The sequence below is a fragment of the Spea bombifrons genome, chromosome 1, assembly GCF_027358695.1.
Source record: "Spea bombifrons isolate aSpeBom1 chromosome 1, aSpeBom1.2.pri, whole genome shotgun sequence".
In the NCBI taxonomy this organism is placed as follows: domain Eukaryota; kingdom Metazoa; phylum Chordata; class Amphibia; order Anura; family Pelobatidae; genus Spea; species Spea bombifrons.
The window spans coordinates 107617975-107639838 of record NC_071087.1 but is presented as its reverse complement, the minus strand read 5'-3'; the positions used below and the strand labels follow the sequence as shown (position 1 = coordinate 107639838).

At 39.4% G+C, this 21864-nt stretch overlaps 1 protein-coding gene across 1 annotated transcript in view; it reads left to right on the top strand.

Annotated features, from left to right (window-relative positions):
- ROR2 (receptor tyrosine kinase like orphan receptor 2) overlaps positions 1 to 21348 on the top strand; it is a 76153-nt gene extending 54805 nt beyond the window's left edge. Inside the window, exons 3-9 of the mRNA XM_053467840.1 lie at positions 9265 to 9552; positions 10278 to 10308; positions 15876 to 16003; positions 17053 to 17367; positions 17654 to 17899; positions 18118 to 18323; positions 18658 to 21348. Of these exons, the coding sequence (XP_053323815.1) occupies positions 9265 to 9552; positions 10278 to 10308; positions 15876 to 16003; positions 17053 to 17367; positions 17654 to 17899; positions 18118 to 18323; positions 18658 to 20073 (2630 nt within the window). The 3' untranslated portion in view covers positions 20074 to 21348. The remainder of the gene's footprint in view (positions 1 to 9264; positions 9553 to 10277; positions 10309 to 15875; positions 16004 to 17052; positions 17368 to 17653; positions 17900 to 18117; positions 18324 to 18657) is intronic.
- Positions 21349 to 21864: the final 516 nt, after the last annotated feature.

The window sequence follows — 21864 nt, the reverse complement described above, 5'->3', positions numbered from 1 at the left end:
TTTAAACAATAACGTAAAGCTCAAAAAGACTGCAAATGTTCTTCTTGCCTGTGAACACGTGCGTTTGTAGAATGGGATAGGTGATTAAGAAATTGTGAATGTAGTGTTATCCGCTTTACTGCATATGGGCAAATGTAATTGTCTGCATTGTTCTTATATTGGATGGCTGAATGCACATAATTACCTCCAGATATAGGAGGTAGAGACAATGCTTTCTTAAGTAAGAAATGAAACACACAATCTAATTTATAAATTTAGGTAAAATGAAGTAAAAAATGGAATGGCTGGACCATAGGGATGGCACAGGGCATGGTATAGTGGGGTTAGTGTGGCATGGGCCATTCAATTATATAATACAGTATACAATGGATTGCTCACCACTACTACTTTGATAACAATGATCTAACCTATAATATACACGACTGAGTTGTATCCAAGCTCAATTCACAACCATGCAACAACTCACACTATTGCAATTCCCCACCTAGTGAGGATTTTGAGCCATCATGCAGGAGCCGTGTTCTGGCCTGAGCCGGCGCACAGCGAGGAAGTAATTAGTCAGACGTGTTTTCAGGAGTATTTTGTTTATTCTGTGGATGGAGCTCTCTCACCCCTGCAGTTGGCATTTATCACCTAGGCAGGGATTAATGTTTCAGGTTTGCCTCCTAAAATACAAACAAGCATATCTCTTAGTACAAAACAGACCCCTTTATTTACACATACATTGCGTTGGCTTGCAGTATGAGCGTGCATCCATCACTCAGATTTGAACAGTTCAGATGAAACAGAAAATAACGGGTAAAATGTGACTTCCTTCAGCATGGGATATGACATTTTGCAACACTCAGCGTGGCTGTAGGGATATTTAAGGGAACAAGCCGATTTCCAAAGAGAAAATGATAGGAAACTTAAGTCCCTTGAAGCCAAAAGATAGCCGTCCAGCTGCTGAGGATTACATGTAACAAGCAATTCTGGCTCAAGGTGGTAACAGTGGAGGAATTACTATACTAATTGATACAATTACTACTGATCATTCCAGTTTTCCCACTTTCTACCCAAATGGCTCCTTAACCTTCTATGATATTTAGCATGTTGTAGGGAGATGGTGCTCCACCACACTTTCAAGCTTCATGCTCCCCTGGCATTACAAAATCGAAACATTCCCAAACTATTAGATTTTATGTTCGTACTTTCTACCTACAGACATTCAGTAGTGTTGCTAACAACAAACTTGGATTGTATTCTTCCACATTGGTTAGTTACCTCACACTATGATGGGTAAGACGATCTGTTTGAAAGCATTACCATACCTCTTTGTCTGTGTATCAATATACATTTGCACATTTGTTATCTAGCCTTGTTTATTATCCACAGTTGTTACTTAGAATACAACGAAACAGTGCGAACAAATACTTTGTCAGTTTGTCCAGTTGGTTCCTGGAATTGTATAAAGCAGGTCAGGGGCTGTTACTTCTAAATATTTACTGTTTAAATCCCCAATACCAGCTGCACAATGAAAGCCTTTCATTCAGATATTTGTGTTACATGCAATTGTATTTTAGTGCAGGGGTCACCAACCTGGAACTAGCTGTGGGTCAAGCCCGGCTCCTATCATTTACAGCTAGCTTGGAGTGATTATATGGGGGGGTTATTGCTAGAAAAGCATCAATCCATATTTTATCCTTTTAAAAAAAATATATGGATATATTTCAAGAAGCATGATGTGCATATAAATAATGACACAATGTTTTATTAGTTAATATATATGGCTGCAACATAAATAATGGCCCTGTACAACTGTTAGGCATGAGATATTATAGGTTTCAAATGGAACAAAGGGGAACCTTTTTATTTTCGAGGGCCATCTGGCCCAAAGGCATGAAACTGAGCAGCCCTGGACCAGGGGATCAAAAACATGGTAGTACCATTGAACTGGGTGTACCAGCTCTGTTGTGAGAATATCTTCCTTGCTTTCACAGTTCCCCTGCTGTATTTACACGTTCCATCAGATCATAACTATTCCTCTCACCCGTGAAAGTCTCTTCAAAGGCTTTTTTATGCAGACTCCCAACCAAGCATCCAGTTTGTGCACAGCCCTCCAGCTGTGGGAGAACATTATTGTTCCATTAACACCACACAGGTCTATTCCAACTGCTTTGGTTGGATGGCCTCCTGGGGGCAGCCATTAGAATATTCAAAGAGCCAAACAAAAGTGTTTCCCCAGGAGTGACATCTGTATTTTTACATATGTAGGAAAAAGTGACCTTGTGTCATTGTCATTATCACATTAGGAGTTCACGCCTGTACAGTGTAACGTGACTGGATGGCACAGCTAAGATGACTTCAAAGGGCACTTTCTCTTTTCTAAATGTGCTCCCAGTAAGGTTACACTAAGCAATTTTTTTCTGTACAGGGGATCTTCAAAAGATGTATTGTGGAGGGCTTCTAGAAGATATGAACTACCAGTATAAAGAGCTTCCATCTTTCCCAAAACATATTTTATACAGTTGATTCAGAAATATGTACTTGTAAACAGTTGGTTTGTAAATCATGAAGCAGTTTGAATGCAACATTGAGGGTGACTTGGGCTGTGGAATTGCTTGCCCCATGCAGTATTAGCTCTACATGTGTTATTTTAATTGTATTATTTCCAATAAGTCCAAGGCAACAGTTTGTCATTCTCAGTGAAAATAAAGATGGTGATGTGTTTAAAGAACAATTCTCTGCTGTTTGTATATCCTTGGCACCAAGGACATTCTAGACCAAGGCTGTGCAACTCCAATCCTTGATGGCCACAAACAGGCCAAGAATTCCCTGTATCCCTGCCTGAAGTTTTAACTGCAATGTCTGGGCTAAAGCTTGGATATCCAAAATTGTGGCCTGTTTAGGCCCCTAGATGACCCGAGTTGAATGGCCCATTTCTAGACAGCCTAAGCTTTTATAAGCGGTATATGACCCCTACGTTCCTTGTTTTTTAAGGACTCATGTGATCCTCAGAAATCCATGAAGTGGATCACTGCTGGGAGATAGAAATACCATGTCAGATTTTGATGCACTTCAGTTAAGTAGACTGATTAAATGAGGTTAACCAGCAGGTCTTGGAACATTTATAGTAATGCTTTCAGGGCATATTTGGATTTATTAGGAATGTAGACACTTCCGTTACAGAGCAATGCTCAGCATATTTAGTGTGTGATTCACCTCTGTTACACATCTGTAATCCTGGGGACGTTGGACAGTCAGCAATATTTCCAATAATCTGTAGGTGTTCTGTCTTAAACAGTGAAGACGCCTTTTAGCAGACATACAAATCAAAGCAACAATGCTGAGTAAATTGCTGTTTTATCCTATGTGACAAATGGAAAACCGACACTCGGCAGCACCACCTGAACGGCTGACATCTGGCAATGACAGTGCAAAGGGTCAAGTGAAAGGTGATCTCTTCTGGCAGGTCAGCACAAGATTACATTTAAGAATAATCGTCTGTGAGGTTCTTGTGAAGACCTGAAATAAACTGTCAAAAACCACTAAATCAGCTATTTAAACCTTTTCTGACACTTCACTGAGTGGATGATGAAAAACTGGTCAAATATACATTGGTGTGCTACAGAATAATTTGTTTATTAGGGCAATCTGCACTATAAGTCCCACCCAACATGACCAACAATTCAAATTGTGACAGGGCAATATATATATATATTTTTATTATATATATATATATATATATACATATATACATACATACTGCATATGTGTATTTCATTTGACCATATGGTGCATTTCCCAGTCAGGGTGGTGGTTATTTTAAGTGATTTATTTTAAGTTTAACTGTTTGCCTTTTTCAGGATAGATTTGTTTCAGTTAAATTCCATGCTGTACATGTGGATCCAATAAACAGAGCATGGATATAACTATAACATTTATGTTGAATTTAAATTAGTAGAATGTGAAATACAACCCTTGCTAAGTACTATAATATATTAGACTGGGTGACATACATTACCAAATGCACCAATCAACTATATTTGACTCTTAAATCAAGGTTCCCACTGAATATCTGAAAGATATATACTCATCCTGATGTGAGCCTGCTTTAGATATTAGAGGGGAAGTGCAGTTGTTGAATCACTTTGTAGTGTTATACTACTCTTGTTCCAAATGCATAGATTCCCACTGGACGAGCAGTGTACGAAGTAAAAGCATACATTGAGACGTGGCAATTTCACACGGAGTCTCTCAATTTTCAGCTGTTTTTTGGGACTCAGGGTCAGTATGAGGGAAAAGTAGTGTATGTAAGATAGGCGCTATGTGAGTCCAGCCTGCTCTCAATGGCTCTCAAGGTGAGCCATTTCTGAAAGTTCCAAGGTTTGAGTGGTACTCACTCCTTTAGCTTCTAAATGGTTAATTAAACGCTTTACAGCCCCATGTATGCCCTTGACCGTCTATAATGTCCTGCTTGCAAAAGTGATGAAGACCCTATGCATCATTATGTTGTACTTTATATATCAGTAGCATCCTGTGATCAGCCCTCATCTCCAGGGAAGAGATTAAACGCTGGTGGTTGTCTCCACGCTGTCTTTATCTTTCTAGTTGGTGTGGGTTTCCCTGTGATCTGCACCCAAGCATGCATTCAGTAGAACAATGCCAACGCTCTACTGGAAATGATGTCAGATGTAGCCAGTGCTCAGCATTTACCAGGCTGAACATTTTTTATTCCCTTTATCCTTGTAAGGAAAAGGACTTTCATTTACTGGATGTGGTTAGTTGATTTTATGAGCAGCCTAAAAGCTTTCAGTCTCCTGGCTGGGTAAACAAAGGCATGTCGTTTTATATGTGAAGACTACGTGCCTTTCTGTGACTGAGCTCCCTGACTTTTGATGAGAAATGCAGGAACAGAAACCCTAGGAATGACTGTCCGAGGCATGTTTTGTCTACAGAATTGGGGAAAATAGTTTTATCAATGCCTCTTAAAGACACAGTTGAGTTACTTGGTGTTCATGCAGATCATATGAAAACAAACCTAGCCTGTGACAAAATCTGGTGGGCTCCTTCCCCCTCGCCTCTTGCCTGCAACTGGCTGGACTTCACTAAGACATTCAATATATTGTATGGTATCTAGAAAGTGTAGTAAGGAAGTGGCCTCCCAAAAGATGTGGTAGTGGTTAATACAATAAGGGACTTTAAATACGCATGTGATAGGGATATAGCTATCCTGAATCTAAGACAAGACCAAGGACTGATTTAGCTTTGAGTCTTCATCAGGAAACATGGTCAGAATAGATGGACCAAACGGTTCTTATCTGCAGTTAAAGTCTGCGTTTTTATCAGAGCAATTCTGTGGTAAAATTTGAGCTGTCGGAGGGAACATTGCTTTGGTTGCCATGGTGACTGCACCACAATATTTTTTTTGTCTGTTTTAAAAGTATAACCCCATTGTCCTTAGAACAAAGCTCTTGTTAAGTCATCACGGAGAGATGTAATGCTTCAGATACACATTCTTGCGTCCCTTGCGGAATGTGGCCATGTGTGGTTATATCTGATCATACAGTCCCCACAGAGATTGCAGGAGGTCTCATAACCATCCACTTAATGAACTATGCGTGCATTACTTTGCTGCTATTTATGTGAATTGTCAAACAGACTTGGGTGTTTCGTTTTATTTGGCAGTTCAAGAAAGGATTACAATGTCACTGATTTCACTGTGTAAACCATGTATATGCCATTCCATATTTTATTACAGCTCCTGACCCTCAAAAATGAGGCCTTTTGTCTTACATAAACATCAGCACTGACTGTTCATTATTTTACAATACTTTGTTGACTTCTGGGTATTTACCGCGATATAAAATACCTTTATAAAAAAGTGAATTGTCTCCATTTTGAGGGTCATGTGTACAGTCTTACTGCTGGTAGCCATTTTGGTTTCTCTAGCAGATTCCAGCTGAGGCGATAACACATATTTCTCTCTTCACATCCCCTTACAATTAAAGCTAACAAAAAATAAAGTGCTATTTGTAAACCTAACTGTGTAAAAGTAAGTTGTATGCCTGTTTTTTTTTTTGCTTTGCTGGGTGCTATTTGTATTTTTGTAGGAGGCTGTGAAGGGAATGTGTCCGATGACTGAACACGTTACTCCCCAGGCAGTCCACTTGAGAGCTCTTTATCTGCTCTATGCCGTTTAACACGCTATAGAGAATTGTCACTTAAAGTAACCTCAAACTTGTAATTAATCAGCAGGGCATAATAAACCTCTGGCTGCTGCTGTAACGCTACATAATTTAAACATTTAAAGGTTATATTTTAATTATATTTATTACCTGTCGTGTTGCTTAGAACACGTTTTGTCTAATATTTACCAGCATGCAGTTGACCCCCGCTTTGTGTGCAGGCTTGATGTGTGCACTAGATGCTCGCCGAACAGCAAATTCCATTCTTGATCATTTAAATTGACCATAGACAAGATTTCTTTCTAAATCTGCAGTCCACATGCAACGTCTAGAATCAGTCAGGTACTTTGGTGACCCTCTTTAGGTCCCAAACCCCTCGATCCCACCTTCTTCCCCTGATGTTACTGAGATCAGAATGTTTGCTGGGTATCAGTGTGTTCTTCAGCCCTAAAAGTCACAATAATGTACAAAGAAACAGTCATATGTAATTGTGTAAGTAAAATCTTCTTAAAAACACCTTAGAAACAGCCATCATTTGGTCGTAATCACACATAATATGTCTTAATATAGCTGCATCCCCAAGTCACGCCTGTAAACGTACCCCCTAAAACAAAAGTGTCCTTCTTTGGCGTTATGTTGTTGCACTTGATGCCTGCTGGAGCAAATCTTTCTGAATCCCAGGGCTGATTCTACTTAAGACAAGGGCAGCGTTTGTACTAACAGAGAAATGCTTCTTCTTCCTCCAGACCGGGAGAAATAGTTATATGCTCAGCTTCCAACACTAGCTGCTTCTTATTACATTACTGCTGATCCCAAATACACGTTCCTCTTCCCGAATACTCTAGTGGTGCCACAACTGTCTTTCTCCAAGACATGCAAACACCATTGAACACCATTTGCCACGCGTTCATTGTACACCCTTCACAGCTCAGCTCTTTTATCTGTCGTACGGTAATGCATACTGATCAGACCCATAAATCTGTTCCAGTTTAAGAAACATGGTTGTGGTTGGCACAAGTAGACCTTACACAGACATACAAAGGGCACAGTTTGAAGCCAGAATAAAACGTATTTTGTTGCTTGTCCAATGTGCCTTTTCCAGTAACTTTTTTTCTGTATTACTGTTATTGATACACTGTGTGTTTGCAAAATGTAATGTGTATTTTTTTTTCCTTAGAAAGCTTTTTTAGTGGTTTTATCACTGGAACCTGCCTCAAAGGGACACTCCAGCCATCCTATGCACTTTAATGCGTACGATCGCTGTGTAGCCCCTTAAATGTATCAACTATGCATTATGAAGGGCCAACCACAGAGGGTATCTTGTGGAAAAGTGGCCAGGCTAGTTCTGTGTAATGCATCGTAATGCACTGATGTCAGTTACCTCCATTAGTGAGTCTCTAAAATAAAATCTTTCTGATCGGCTATTAATAGGTTTAATATTTATGTTGCTCCTTTAGAGAGTTCCCAAGTATGCCCGGACTCAATCTGGTTCCAGTGTGGCCCCACTCTCGAGTGCTACATAATTGTGTCCAAACAAGTACTGTATGTATATTTGCCCACGTAACTGTAGTAATAACCCTAGAAAACAGCAGCTTGATTCATACACCAAGTATGATGTAATGTTTTCATATGAGGTAATACACTGGCAAGACAAGGACAGGTCCTTTCCAACATGTAACAGCCTGATCTAGCAGTGGGTGGCATTATAGCAGGGGTGACACACTTGGACCAAACAGTTGAGCTCTTGCCAGCGGTGTAACATTTTATTGATTTACATGCAATGCCACGTGTGATACCGTAATATCACTGCCAACGTGCAAAGTAACATTCACAAAATGTGCTGTTCCTGTGGCCCGTACAGACTGTAGTTTGGAACAACAAAGTTTCGTTTAACTTTTATTATGCTAATTTCACTTTCATTGCTTTTGATGTTCAAAAGCAAGGAAAATGCTCTTAATTTGTATAACTGGCACCCAACGCTAATTTAAGGAAAATGATAGTTGCCTCTTGCATCTGTTTGCTATGCCACGGTGAACGGGCATTCGTTGACGGTGTCACAAGCAGAAATCTTTATTCTCTATTAGCTGATCCTGCCCGTTTATTGTGTTAATCAGCTTGTGCATTTGTTGAACTTCCTCTATACTATACATCTTAATTAAGTTGAACTTAATGTGTTTTCCTAGAATAAATATTTAGGGCTACTGTAGTTGTATCAAAACATGGACGTTATTTTAGAGCAAGCCATTATGGGAAGAAAAAAAAAATAAAAACGTTCTTAGTAACATTAGCGTTTTGCGCTGGACTTATTTATACAGCTTGGTATTTAGGATTAAAAAGCGAGAGGTAAGTGGTAAATCCCTCGCTGCAGCCTTACCAAGTCTTTGAAGTCCCTGGAGTATGTGTGCAATAGGATCATGTTTTTGTTCTGCTGCCGGAACTGTAATAACCGAATAATTGCTCTTTCTTTACTCTGCTTTCTCAGTTGGCTGATGCCCACGCCAGACACATGCACCCCCCCCCCTCCGCCCACTGCTTATTTTTTCTCTTTCCAAATTTGGACAAAATAAGAAGCATGAGTTGGGTTGTATATATATAATTCTATTTTTTTTTCTTCTTAAAACTGAGGCTTTCACTTTATGTTTTTTGTTAGGGGCATTGAAGATGTAGGCGAGGAGGTGCTAAATATCCAAAACACATACTGAATTGCAAGGGTTTGCACATTTTTTTTTGGCACACATATTGTTAAAACATTTTATTCACGTATAAACCAACATTTTATTCAAATACGTTATAGTGCTCTTAAAAATAAGAAATGTTTTAGTATTGTTAAGTACTTGCCATTATTATTAAAGGTAAGCGTGTGTGAGTGCAAACAGGCTTCTTTTTTCATTGTTGATGGGTTTTCCTTTGCCTTTGTTATGTTTGTATTACCCGTAATGGCGTGTGTACAAAAGCACCGATCTATCAGAAGTGCTTGCATTTCAATGAAACCCTATACTTTTCTAGTCAAGTAGTTTGCAGAAGTGTGCCTCAAGGCACCTTATTTTACCCCAACTGCAGTTTGATCTTCGGTGACCTTTTCTGTTGTATCCTCCAGGTTACTTCCTGACGTTTCTGGAACCTGTTAACAACATCACCATCGTTCAGGGACAGGTCGCCACCCTCCACTGTAAAGTAGCAGGAAATCCACTTCCCAATGTGAAGTGGTTGAAAAATGACGCTCCGGTGGTTCAGGAACCCAAAAGGATTACCATAAGGAAAACCGAATATGGCTCACGGTTGAGGATACAAGACTTGGACACTACAGACACCGGATATTACCAGTGTGTGGCAACCAACGGGATAAAGACCATCATTGCCACTGGAGTGCTCTTCGTCAGGCTTGGTAAGCTTTTAGTGTGAGATTTAATGTATGTTGTGTGAAATAATATTCATGGGCTATTTCTGGAGGATAGTGTGGATGCACCTTTATTAGATGGCATTTTACTATATTTTTCCAACCAAGTACCCATACTTTACAACTCTTTGTTGGTAGGTACTCTAATGGTTTTGAGGTACTGCTAGAAGTACACCAATGAGACAAACCCCAAGTTCACCAAGAGTGGTATCCTATTTCTGGGTCTTTTAAACGTAGACCTACAGAACTTTAGAGCTTTGAAGCTTTGCAAGTCAACCAACAGTCTGTACAATGTTAACTTTTATTTATAAACAAAATCCAACAGTAAATGAACTGGTGAAATATGTTGGGTTGTTTATATTATAGCACTACCATCGCTGACCTCTGGCACTCATCGGTTCTAGCCAATAGTTCACAAACAACTGGCAGAGCATACCATCCACCAGCCAGATTTCATGCCCCACATCCCACTTGTAAATATGAGCCATTTATACCAATGAGAGATGGTCAGCCTCACAGGGGACACCACCGAATACTGATAAAATCACAGATAAATCAGACTATAGCAACTATAAGGATGAGTTGGCCTAAATGTTTTTACCAAGCTGTCACAAGAAGACTAACAATTGCACGTATTAATTCTCATGTTCAGAAATGACCAGTCCTTCCTTGAGTTGGCATATTTTAACCACTCGTTTTTTCTCTCTGTGCAGGACCAACACACAGCCCGAATCCCAACATCCAGTAAGTACTATGCCTCGTGCAATATTGTGCCTTTATTTTGCAGGATTTCATTTTCTCCGCAGTGAGTAATGGTTCTACGATAAGGGATTATCTGTCATTCATAACAACCTTTGTCCGAGAAAAGAGATTATTTGTCATTATTAGCCAATAATCTATTACTTTAAAAACAATGTAACCATGTAAGGGACTATAGTCCATTTAGCAATGAAAAAGATGTGAAAACCCTCTTAAGCATGACATCCTATTATCACAATGAAACTATAACCGTGTGCTAATGTATTTATTTTGTACACTCTGCTCGCACTACTTTTGGGATTCTAGCACAAGAGCTTGTGATTTATGTTACCAGAAAGATGTTAGTAGCACCTCGAGCCCCCTCCTTTGGTGGCACTGTGGCAGATTTGACATCGGTAAAAATTCTAAATCTTGAAAATCTGGTGCGTTAGCCACGGATAACAAGTAGCAGACGTATTTTTTCCCCTTCCCATGTGAATTATGGGGATTAGAGTGTGTAATATTGTGAAGGTTGTAGTGTGTGGTCTATAAGGCATCTTGGTTTACGTTTTATCCATCGTTGAAGGCGATGTGTTGTCACAGTGACCCCTGAATTAATAAACGTGGCAATGGGGCTTCCAAGAGAACAGCTAGTGGCCATGCTGAAAAACATTCATTTTCTCCCTTCATATCCTTTCGTTGGCTTTTGGCCACAGAGCGGTATAAGTGTGTTCAATGAAATTTTGCTGGCGTATCTACAGGATTCTTTTCAGAGGTGTAAATCCATCGTCTGCTAACGCGTACGACCATTAGCATGGCTTCTGCAAAACGTGAAATATGACTCGCTCTGTAAAGTACCTTGCACGTTATATTATGCTATAAAACGTTGACTGTTTTTTCGCTAGGCTGTCATGGGAAATGTCACGGTCTGCAGTCCATACTTGCTGCTCGGATTGTGAGGTTTAATAGTAAGTCTGTAAAACTAATGGATAATAAAGGAGAAAGCTAATGTGTGTTTCAGTGGCCAACGTACAGTTCAGACGTTACAAGCTTACTGAACTCGCATGCATCCTGTAATAAACCAACCAGGCTGCCGCATACTCTTTATTTTATAAAAGAGCAAATTATTGTTTTGAAGGAAAAGGTAGTGGATACACAGAATACCTTTTCAGTAGAACTGGTAACATGAAGAACCTCGCTGCATTTGCATATATTAACACAGAATTGGCTCTTATCCATTTATCAGCAAGTATTTAACCAACTGGCTGACCTATAGTAACTAAAACAGATGATTTTCAGAATGGTGATATATGGAAATATAGAAACTATGAGCAATAACAGAATGTGGCATCCGATGTCTTCAGGCATGGAAAATTGAGAGAACTTCAAGACACAAAAATGATCGTATAATATCAGTTGTGCCACATTCTGCCACAGATCTCTGTTTGCCTGATCTAGACTTTAAAACTAAAACAAGTACACTGATTGACAAGCAAATGTCACCTTTATGTAAAAAAGATGCATCTTTTTGAGTTTCCCCAGTATTGAAGTCCCATGGGGCTACTTATTGCCCTCTAATGTGCACCTCATCTGAGTTTTCTTTTTTGGGGGGATACACAAGCATTTTAGGGATTTTAAGTGTTTTTTTCTTTGTCGAAACATTCGGTATTTGTGTTTTAGGAAGGGTATCAGTAATATATCCTGCATGCCTTGGCAAGCTCACAGGAAATGCATTAGAAACAAATTACTTTTTCTTCCCTAAGCCTTAAAAACCGTAATTGTTTTTTAAAGGGCAAAATATCACATTCTAATAACTAATTACTAATAACTTATTGCAAGATCTTGTGCAACCCAAATAACGATGATAAAAATACATTGTTTATTTACTATTGAAAATAAACATGCAGTAGCACAGTTATAGAACTACAGATGATACATTCTACATGATTTTTGTCTAGAAATCTAAAGGGAATGATAGCAGTCTGCTCCTATATGTGGGTTTAATGTTGATTAAAGGTGTTAAGTGGGTTGTACACATAAAAAAGTTATAATAAAACTTTACTACTCCATCAGACTGTACCCAGGGAATGAAGTGTAATGAATGACTTGGGGTAAAGGGTCATCATAACTTTGCATCATCTGTCTCAAGAATTGGAAAGAGTTATGGATCATCTAGATGCCTTTGAATGCCTTTCTTCTGTCATTCTTAAATGGCAGAGGTAGAAGAAAGGGAATGAACTTTACTCACAAGGGAAAGGGTGTTTGATTAAACTACGAGAGTGTCTAATCTGGGTGGCGTGATTAGAACGTGAGAGTGTCTTCTCTGAAAGAGGTGGCATGATGGACCTGGAGTACAAGAATAACAGAACTGCAAGGAGGAACAACTTACTGTGTTTTTTTTCCTCAAACCACTTTTTGTTATTACGTGAAACTATTTATTGGTTTACTGTCTGAGCTATACAACCCAAGTTAATAGTCATATCAATTACTAACAAAATTATAATTTGGCCACGGGGCAGAAGAAAATCCAGGGTGGAAGCCAGTAGGGTTAATGCCCCCACTCCCCAGGTACTGCGGCAGCGACAACTGTTCCCAATTACCTCTCCCGCAAGAGCAAAACCTCACTCTAGACCTCATTTTGGTTCTGACCCCTTGCATTCCAGAGAAAAAGGGTTTCCCCCCTGCAGACAGTAACGGTTACAGCCACGGCAAATCATTTTTTGAACGTACGTAATACAGCGTAGCTTTTATGGTAGTTTATGCATTTTCTGGCCACTAAAGCCCAAGCAGCCAGTCCCACAACTGGAAGAGAATTGAAAGAAATCTAAACCTTGGCATGAACATAAAGATAGCATAATCAACATGAAGATAACAAAATAACATTTTATTGAAAGAGCTCCATACATCTCATGTGTCTCTTTTCAGGGGAAACAGTATCTCTTTTGGTTCCCAAATTCCTTTGCCCCTTTTGCTCCCCTGATGTACGTCAGTGATTAATATAAGGCTATATGTAAGACTTATATTGTATATAACTATATACAATAATATATATATATATATATATATATATATATATATATATATATATATTGTAGTAAAGCACAACAAAAACACAACTAAATCCAGATGATCAGAATTATAGTATGACAAATTGACAAATGTATCAAAGGCATTAAGGTATAGAGCTGTACCTTGTTAGCTGCCGAAAGAGAGCACATTTCGTAAAGGTAAAGATGAATATAGGCATATTATACCTGATATATATTATAATATGCTTGACAAAGACACCTTGATAGTCTTGAAAGCTTGCAATCCATTATACTTCAGTTAGCCAATAAAGGTATCATCTTTACCAAAGGCATTGTCAAGCAACCAAGGAGAGAGGGTTTTCTTTTTAACATTCCTGAAAAGGAGATATGTTATTATTTTTTTATTTCTGAGGTTTATTTACTAGTGATTGTTAACTTTTAAACGTTTCTGTGGGACTATGAATTACAAATCAGGTCAGACTGCAGCACTTTTATTCAATATCCTTTACGAACAGCTGTAAGCATTTAAATTTCATTTTAACAAAAATATGCCCACTTCCAGCACTGTTAATTTTCCAGTAAAGCGGGGCTGCTAATGGTCCTCTAAATTTTACAGGGAAACGGCCGCACTTCAACGTGTTTCACCAGGGGCCCGCGCTATGTAGCCGCACTTTTGGCATATGATTTCCCATTTTGAATTATAAATTACCATGAATTCTTATACTGGTATGAATTATTTATTGCGTAACACCATTTTGTCATAGTGTCATACCATGGAAACCGCTCAGCGCTTTTCTTAAAAGCCCCGTGAAGCACATTTGAAGTGGCCATAGCTAATTAATGATCCTTCTGACAATGGAGCACCAAATGGTAAAAGTAAAATGTGGAGAAGGTTAACAGCCTGTGATGAGGACAGCTGGAATGCCCCGTAGCCATGCTGCATTCCTTCCTTCAATGAACGGCCCCCTGGCCCCAGGATGTGAATTGTGTGCTACCACACCGCAGCTGTGCTGTAAATGAAGCAGTCCCCGCCATGGCGTGTTTCAAGCTTTGTGTTTAGCAATTTTTTTGCAAAGCCAAGTGGATTAACCCATGGGGTGCCAAATGGTTGCCCACTGCCTCGCCAAGCAACCCTTTGGACTGGTCTTTATTACAAAACATTACTGTACACCTCCTATTCTGCATTTCGCATTCAAACTTTGTATGACATTTAAAGGCTTGATGTCCATGGTAGGGTTGTCATGTTGGCCATTTTGTTGAGGAACATACGTTTCAAGTGGTGATCACCAGCATGTGTAAAGTGCTGCCCCCTTACCGATATATGGGGTGTATAGACTAAACTTGGGTGCCGGCAAAGTTCATGTTCATCCTCGGGAAAAAAAATCTTCATTTTCTTAGAATATTCGCCCGTTCCCATGTTAGTTTTGGGGCGAATACGAACGCACAAGTCTAGTATAGACCTACAAAAGGGATTCAGTTGTGGAATGTGCCCCACAAAAAAGGCCAATATGGCAACCCAAGTAAAAGGCATGATCAGAGCTCTGTGAATTCCTTAATACCACACAGCATGGTTTCCACTGATTACAATTTTGGCATTTTCAGATATATTGTGCCAAACGTTCAGTGTGACTCCATGGAATACACCGCCTAACCCGTTAGCCTTCCTTTTTATGCTTATCAGGTCAACACTTATTTTGTTTGCCACAAACCTGACACATGGCTGACAAGTTTACCTCCAGTACATAGGAGGCTGCGTTTGAATTGCTGGAATGAGTGTCACAGCGTTAGCCCCTCCGTGCCCCTCTTATGCAAACATTAAGTGGGGAATGGCAAGCAAACTAAATGCATACCAAAATAATAATGTTTGAAAAGCTTGCACTTTTGGCCCGAACAGTGGCATTTGGGTAATCCAGTGACTATGTTAAAAGGTAAATATAGTAATGCTCGGGTTTTTAACATTGGCAAAGTTGGGTAACCACTGACATTCGGATCAGCCAGCTCTTATGGGGCATTTGCTCCCATTTTACTTTCATGCGATGATATAATTGTATTATAGCATCATTTCACTAGGTCTGCTTCAAGAATGCAATAAATATTTATTTTGTAAACTATAAGAAAAAAAAATAACAAATGGTAAAAAAAATATAGTTGCAGTTTAGTTTGGCTGGTCTTCATTACTTTAACAACACTTTGCTTTAAACACCATCTGAGCTTTTGAAACAATATCTTGCTTTGTGCCATCATTTTCTTAGAATTCTAAAAAAAATTAACCACTTCACTGCCTCTCATGTGACCGCTCCCTATATCCACTTAATTTCAGAAACCTTTTTTCTTCAAACTTGATCCATAGCATTTGTAAGTCGGCAGTGAAAACGTTAATGTCATTTCATTAAACTCCACACCTGGCGCGGAAGCTAATCCATTCCAGAACCGTTCTCCTATGTTTTATGGAACACACTGGGGATCTCTGACAGATAGACATCTGAAGATTTACTCCTAATAATCTTTTGTGTGTGTGTGTGTTTCCCCCCCTTCTCTCTCCAGGGATGACTACCAGGAAGATGGGTTTTGTCAGCCATACCGAGGAATCGCTTGCGCGAGATTCATTGGAAACAGGAGCATTTATGTGGACTCCCTGCAGATGCAAGGGGAAATTGAAAACCGAATTACTGGTAGGAATTACAAATAACAGTTGTGTGTCGAGTTTTCTTTCGGATCGTGATTTTTTTCCATTCCCTAACCTTAAGAATATTGTGGATTTATTAGCAACGTAAAAGCATGAAGGGGGAAATAAGATGCATGCTGCGTTGTTTAACTTTTGTGGAGTTGCAGCTTTGTGATCCATCTTGTTAAAATGAAAAAGTGTGATTTCATGTGGATCTTTATGCCTCTGTCCTGATGAAGACAGGATCAGAAATGATTACAGCTATTTGATTAGTTAACAGCCATGTAGAAAAGAAGAGATGCTACAAACAAAACAAAAGTACTTCTTTACACCAAATCATACAAAAACTTTTTCAAAAGTGTCCCTTTTAATCCAGTCCCCTCCGGACAATTGGTTTTGACCCAATTCCTGTTACACTGTGTGTATCATTACTGGACCAAAGACAAACCCCAATGATACAATGATAGAAAGGGCGTGATTTTGGGGGGGAACAGTGCCTGAAACCAAATACAAAAAACCCTACTTTGCTTGTGAAACAGTGATACTGTTCCCCCACCATTTTGACGTGAAATCAGACTATAAGCATATTTAACTTTAAGTTTATACAGGCCTGGACAGATGTATAAAACGTTTTTCACCAAAATGTATGGCTCCTAAACAGAATATTTTTTAACGCTGTCCTTCAGAACGGTGCGCCTAGCATTTTTTATAGCATTTTTCAGGTAGATAACCCTCTATAAGACTGTAAAATATCAAAGCTTAAAACTGGAATTTAGTATTATACTTTCATTTATGTTTTAAACATACCAGGTACAGAAAGGGGGCTTTTTTGATTGAGTTACTTTGGCTCCATCTAGTGTTCAGAAAGGATAACAAGCCATACAGTCGGCAACAGTAAATTGTGTTGAATGCTGTTAGTTCCACTAAAATATAATGTGCTCACGTAGAGGAAAAGTGTATAGTGAATACATTTAACCCTTGATTCATCAGACTAACTTTCACCAAGTCTATCTATTATATTGTATTCAAACAAGCTGCTTTGTTCTTTCCATTCAGCCGCATTTACCATGATTGGCACATCGACTCATCTCTCTGATCAGTGTTCTCAGTTTGCCATCCCGTCGTTCTGCCACTTTGTGTTCCCACTTTGTGAGGAGAGCACACGCACCCCAAAACCACGGGAACTGTGCAGGGATGAGTGCGAGGTACTGGAAAATGAGCTTTGCAGACAGGAGTACAACATCGCCCGCTCCAACCCTCTCATACTCATGCAGCTTCATCTTCCAAACTGCGAAGAACTTCCTCTCCCAGAGAGCCCTGAAGCTGCCAACTGCATGAGGATTGGAATTCCGATGGAGAGAATGAACAGATGTAAGCTGATGTTTTAACACTTTCAAATCATCGGTTCATGGCTGTCTTGCATTAGTCTCTTCCTTGAGATACATGTCAAGGCTACTAATATATTGTGTCTGGTTCCCATCAGCACAATTGCCTTGTCCTGGTGCTGTGCATCCATGTGTGGTCATTGGTTTAACTCTTTGAGTAATAGTTCGCTGGAGTCTATAATTCCTTTAGCGCTTAGTTTAATACATTCTCTGTTTGATTTCATCTTGCCAATTTTCAGAGATTTTACCGTTCTTACATTTTCTACCCTCAGACCAACAGTGTTATAATGGCACTGGGACTGATTACAAAGGATCTGTTAGCGTGACCAAGTCCGGTCACCAGTGTCAGCCATGGAGTAGCCAGTTTCCCCATAGTCACCAGATATACAGCGCAGATTACCCAGAAATCGGAGGTGGACATGCCTACTGCCGAAATCCAGGTGGCCAGATGGAGGGTCCCTGGTGTTTTACGATGAACAAGAATGTTCGCATGGAACTCTGTGAAGTGCCAGCTTGCCGTAAGTATCAACCTTTAATAAATTCACTTTATATTGAAACTGCATTCTCTTATTTTCAAGATGGGGCTGCTGGCATATATAGATACATATAGAACAACTTTGATAACTTTAGATACTCATATGTATTCTGCATGATAGCTTATAAGTAGCCTCATTTAAATGCATATTCATCTGATCTGATGTCTGTATTAAACGTGGCCTTTGTTCATTGTTCACAGATACCCGAGAGAACACAAAGATGGAGATTCTTTACATATTGGTCCCCAGCATTGCCATCCCTCTTGTGATTGCCTGCCTCTTCTTCTTAGTCTGCATGTGTCGAAATAAGCAGAAGTCGTCAGAGGCCACACCACAACGCCGCCAGTTGATGGTGTCACCTAGCCAGGACATGGAAATGCCTCTAATGAACCAACACAAACAACAGGTACTTACCTATGTGTATTTATTTTGGGGAACTTTTTACACATAATCCCTTCAACCTTTCCTTTTCTTGCCCCTTTAGAATATGGGTCTTGGTTGTGAGCATGACACTATGTACCAGCACTTTCTCTAAGTACACTATATTAACTACTTACCTAGTGGAAACCCCAACCCTGATGATTATGTTTCTTGTATAGCTGCTATACTGAAATTATTTCTATTTGTTTGCTTACACTGAATTAAAAATAGCTTACTATGCCTTATTGCTGCCATTTTTCATGTGCAGCTGAATACCTTTTTTATTGATCATAATTTTATATATATATATTTTTTTATAGAACAAAGTTAAAGAGATCAGTCTCTCCAGTGTAAGGTTCATGGAGGAACTTGGTGAAGATCGTTTTGGAAAAGTGTATAAGGGACATCTTTTTGGCACTGCTCCAGGAGAACAGACACAAACTGTTGCCATAAAGACTCTGAAAGATAAAGTAGAAGTTGCACTTCGGGAAGAATTTAAACATGAAGCCACAATGAGGTCCAGGCTGCAGCATCCAAATATCGTTTGTCTTCTTGGCACGGTAACAAAGGAGCAGCCCATGAGCATGGTATTTAACTATTCTCCTCTTAGTGACCTCCATGAGTTTCTTGTCATGCGATCTCCACATTCTGATGTGGGCAGCACAGATGATGACAAGACTGTTAAGTCTACTTTGGAACCAGCAGATTTCCTTCACATTGTGACTCAGATAGCTGCAGGGATGGAGTTTCTTTCTAGTCACCATGTTGTCCACAAAGATTTGGCCGCCAGGAACATTTTAGTGTTTGATAAACTAAGTGTTAAAATCTCAGACCTTGGCTTGTTCCGGGAAGTATATTCTGCAGACTATTACAAGTTGATGGGCAATTCACTGCTTCCTATAAGATGGATGTCACCAGAAGCAATCATGTATGGGAAGACTTCAATTGATTCTGACATATGGTCTTATGGAGTAGTGCTTTGGGAAATTTTCAGCTACGGTCTGCAGCCATACTGTGGGTATTCCAACCAGGATGTTATTGAAATGATCAGAAACCGTCAACTTCTCCTATGTCCAGATGATTGTCCTGCATGGATATATTCTCTTATGCTAGAGTGCTGGAGTGAATTCCCAGCCAGAAGACCTAGATTCAAAGATATTCACTCAAGGCTAAGAACCTGGGAAAATATGTCAAACTATAACAGCTCAGCACAGACCTCGGGTGCAAGCAATACCACCCAAACAAGTTCTCTTAGCACCAGTCCAGTTAGCAACATCAGCAATGCAAGGTATGTTGGGCCAAAGCAGAAGCCGCAGCAGTTTCCACAACCTCAGTATCTCCCCATGAAAGGACAAATTAGACCAATGGTTCCACCGCCACAGCTGTACATACCAGTTAATGGGTATCAGCAAATGGCTGCTTATTTTTACCCAGTTCAAATACCCATGCAAATGGCTCCTCAGCAGATGCCACCGCAGATGATTCAAAAGCCTGGATCCCATCACAGCGGCAGCGGTTCCACCAGCACAGGGTATGTCACAACAGCACCCTCAAATAATTCCATGGCGGATAGAGTTGCTCTCCTGGCAGATAGCACTGACGAGGCGCACCTGGGCAATGAAGACGTATCACAAAATCCTGTCCAAGAAGAGGAAAGCTCTGTACCAGAGACAGAATTGCTTGGCGATACTGATACGTCACATTTAGATCAAACAGACATTCAGTCAGAAGCTTAAAATGTATATCATTTTTTTTAAATGGAAGACTTCTACGGAACTGATTAGACCGGTTCACTTTAACCTGCAATCACGTGGTGCCTATAGTCAGAGTTCTTGAGCCATAAAAAGTACATTTGTTCAATCAGGTGCTGCAAACAGCAAACATGTTAGTAATTTCGGAGCGTTTGGAAGCTACTCTACTTTTAAAATATAAGGTACTGTTGCTGTGCAACATTCAGCCGTGGAACTGCGCACGTCATGTGTTCTTGGGACTGTAACTATAAAGTTAGTGGAACTTTACCACTATTTAGGGAAAAAAGAACAGGTACTGTTAAAATAAGTTACTGAACTTCAAATGCATAGTTTGGGGATTTTTACTTTTAATACTTGTGATATGGATCTCAAAGCGGACTTTTTAACCTGCTATTGACTGGTAAAACGATGTCTGCTTTCTGGAGTAGAGTGCATGCAAGGCTAAGGAGAAAAAGGAGAATTCTATGTGTTTTTTTTTTCTCTGTGAACGAGATGATCACAACCTTTTTATTGCCATGATAATTTCAGTCAGATGCAGAGAAAGTCTGTCAGAAGATGCTTTCATGAACCAGAATAAGAATCCATGCACTAACCTATCAAAGGAAAAACAGAAGACACTAAATACTGCTTTAGTGTTTTTGCATCTTTTGTTGGATGTAGTAAGGGTCTGACTTCAATTTACATTTTATTTTTATCTCTTTTTTTTTAAAAAAAACTTCACTTGAAAACAATAGCAGATTGCAAGATATTTTAAACACTCCCGATTGGAGCCTTTTTATAAGCAAATCCGGTTGACATTTTTTTTCAAATTACCTTCTTTGTAGGCCAAAAAAGTTCTGACCAGAATTTTAACAGTATTGTAAGAAAAGATGTCTTGTTTGCTCATAACAAAATAACTCATGTACAGACTAAAATGTAATTTATGTTTTATTGCCTTTTATATACCATTTGAATAATGTTGACACCACAAAGCTTTTATAATTTAACCTGTTGAGTGCTGGAAAGGTGCACTGTGTGCTGTTCCGGAGGTTTGTTGGCAAGCAGTTTACATGCCCCACTTGCAATATGGTTTATTGTGTAACTTCTGTTTCTTTGTGTAAAATGTGTAAACAGGTCGATTCATTTCATGCTTTCGTTTTTTGTAAGACCTGTAAACATCTTGTAACCCCAGTGCACCGTATAGTTTCATGGTTTTTATGTAAATTCAGATACAGTGCATAACTAATAAAGGTAATTCAGAAAATTTGTAAAAAAAATAAATTTTAGGGGTTTTTTACATTTTAACGCGGCATGAAAGAAATATACGGTGTGGCTGGTAGAAGGTGCCACCTCCAGGTTCTCTTATGTGTTAACAAGTAACTGCATGATGGAGGGTGCTGCTAGTGACATAGTGACATGCTTGCCTAGGGTAATGGGGACCCTGGAGTGATTTTGTTTTGTAGAAGTGACACTATTTAATTGACAGCTGTGGGACGTTTGGAAGATGCAGCAATCAAAAACAAAATGAAGAAAAAAATAATACCAATTTGTGGTGTTACCTTCTATAGGGGTTTTATTACTAAATGGTGAGATTATGAAATGTGTCTCATCACTTTAACCTCACCTTGCATTATAAAGAACACTGTCAGTGCAAAACAGGCTCAGCTGAGTGAAGTGCCAGACTGGTGTAAAAATCTTCAAACTTTAGAATTACATTGGATTTTAACAAAAACAAGTATTTATGAATATGATGCATGCAAATACTAAAGCGTTTGGAACCCGTAATTTGGGTGTGAT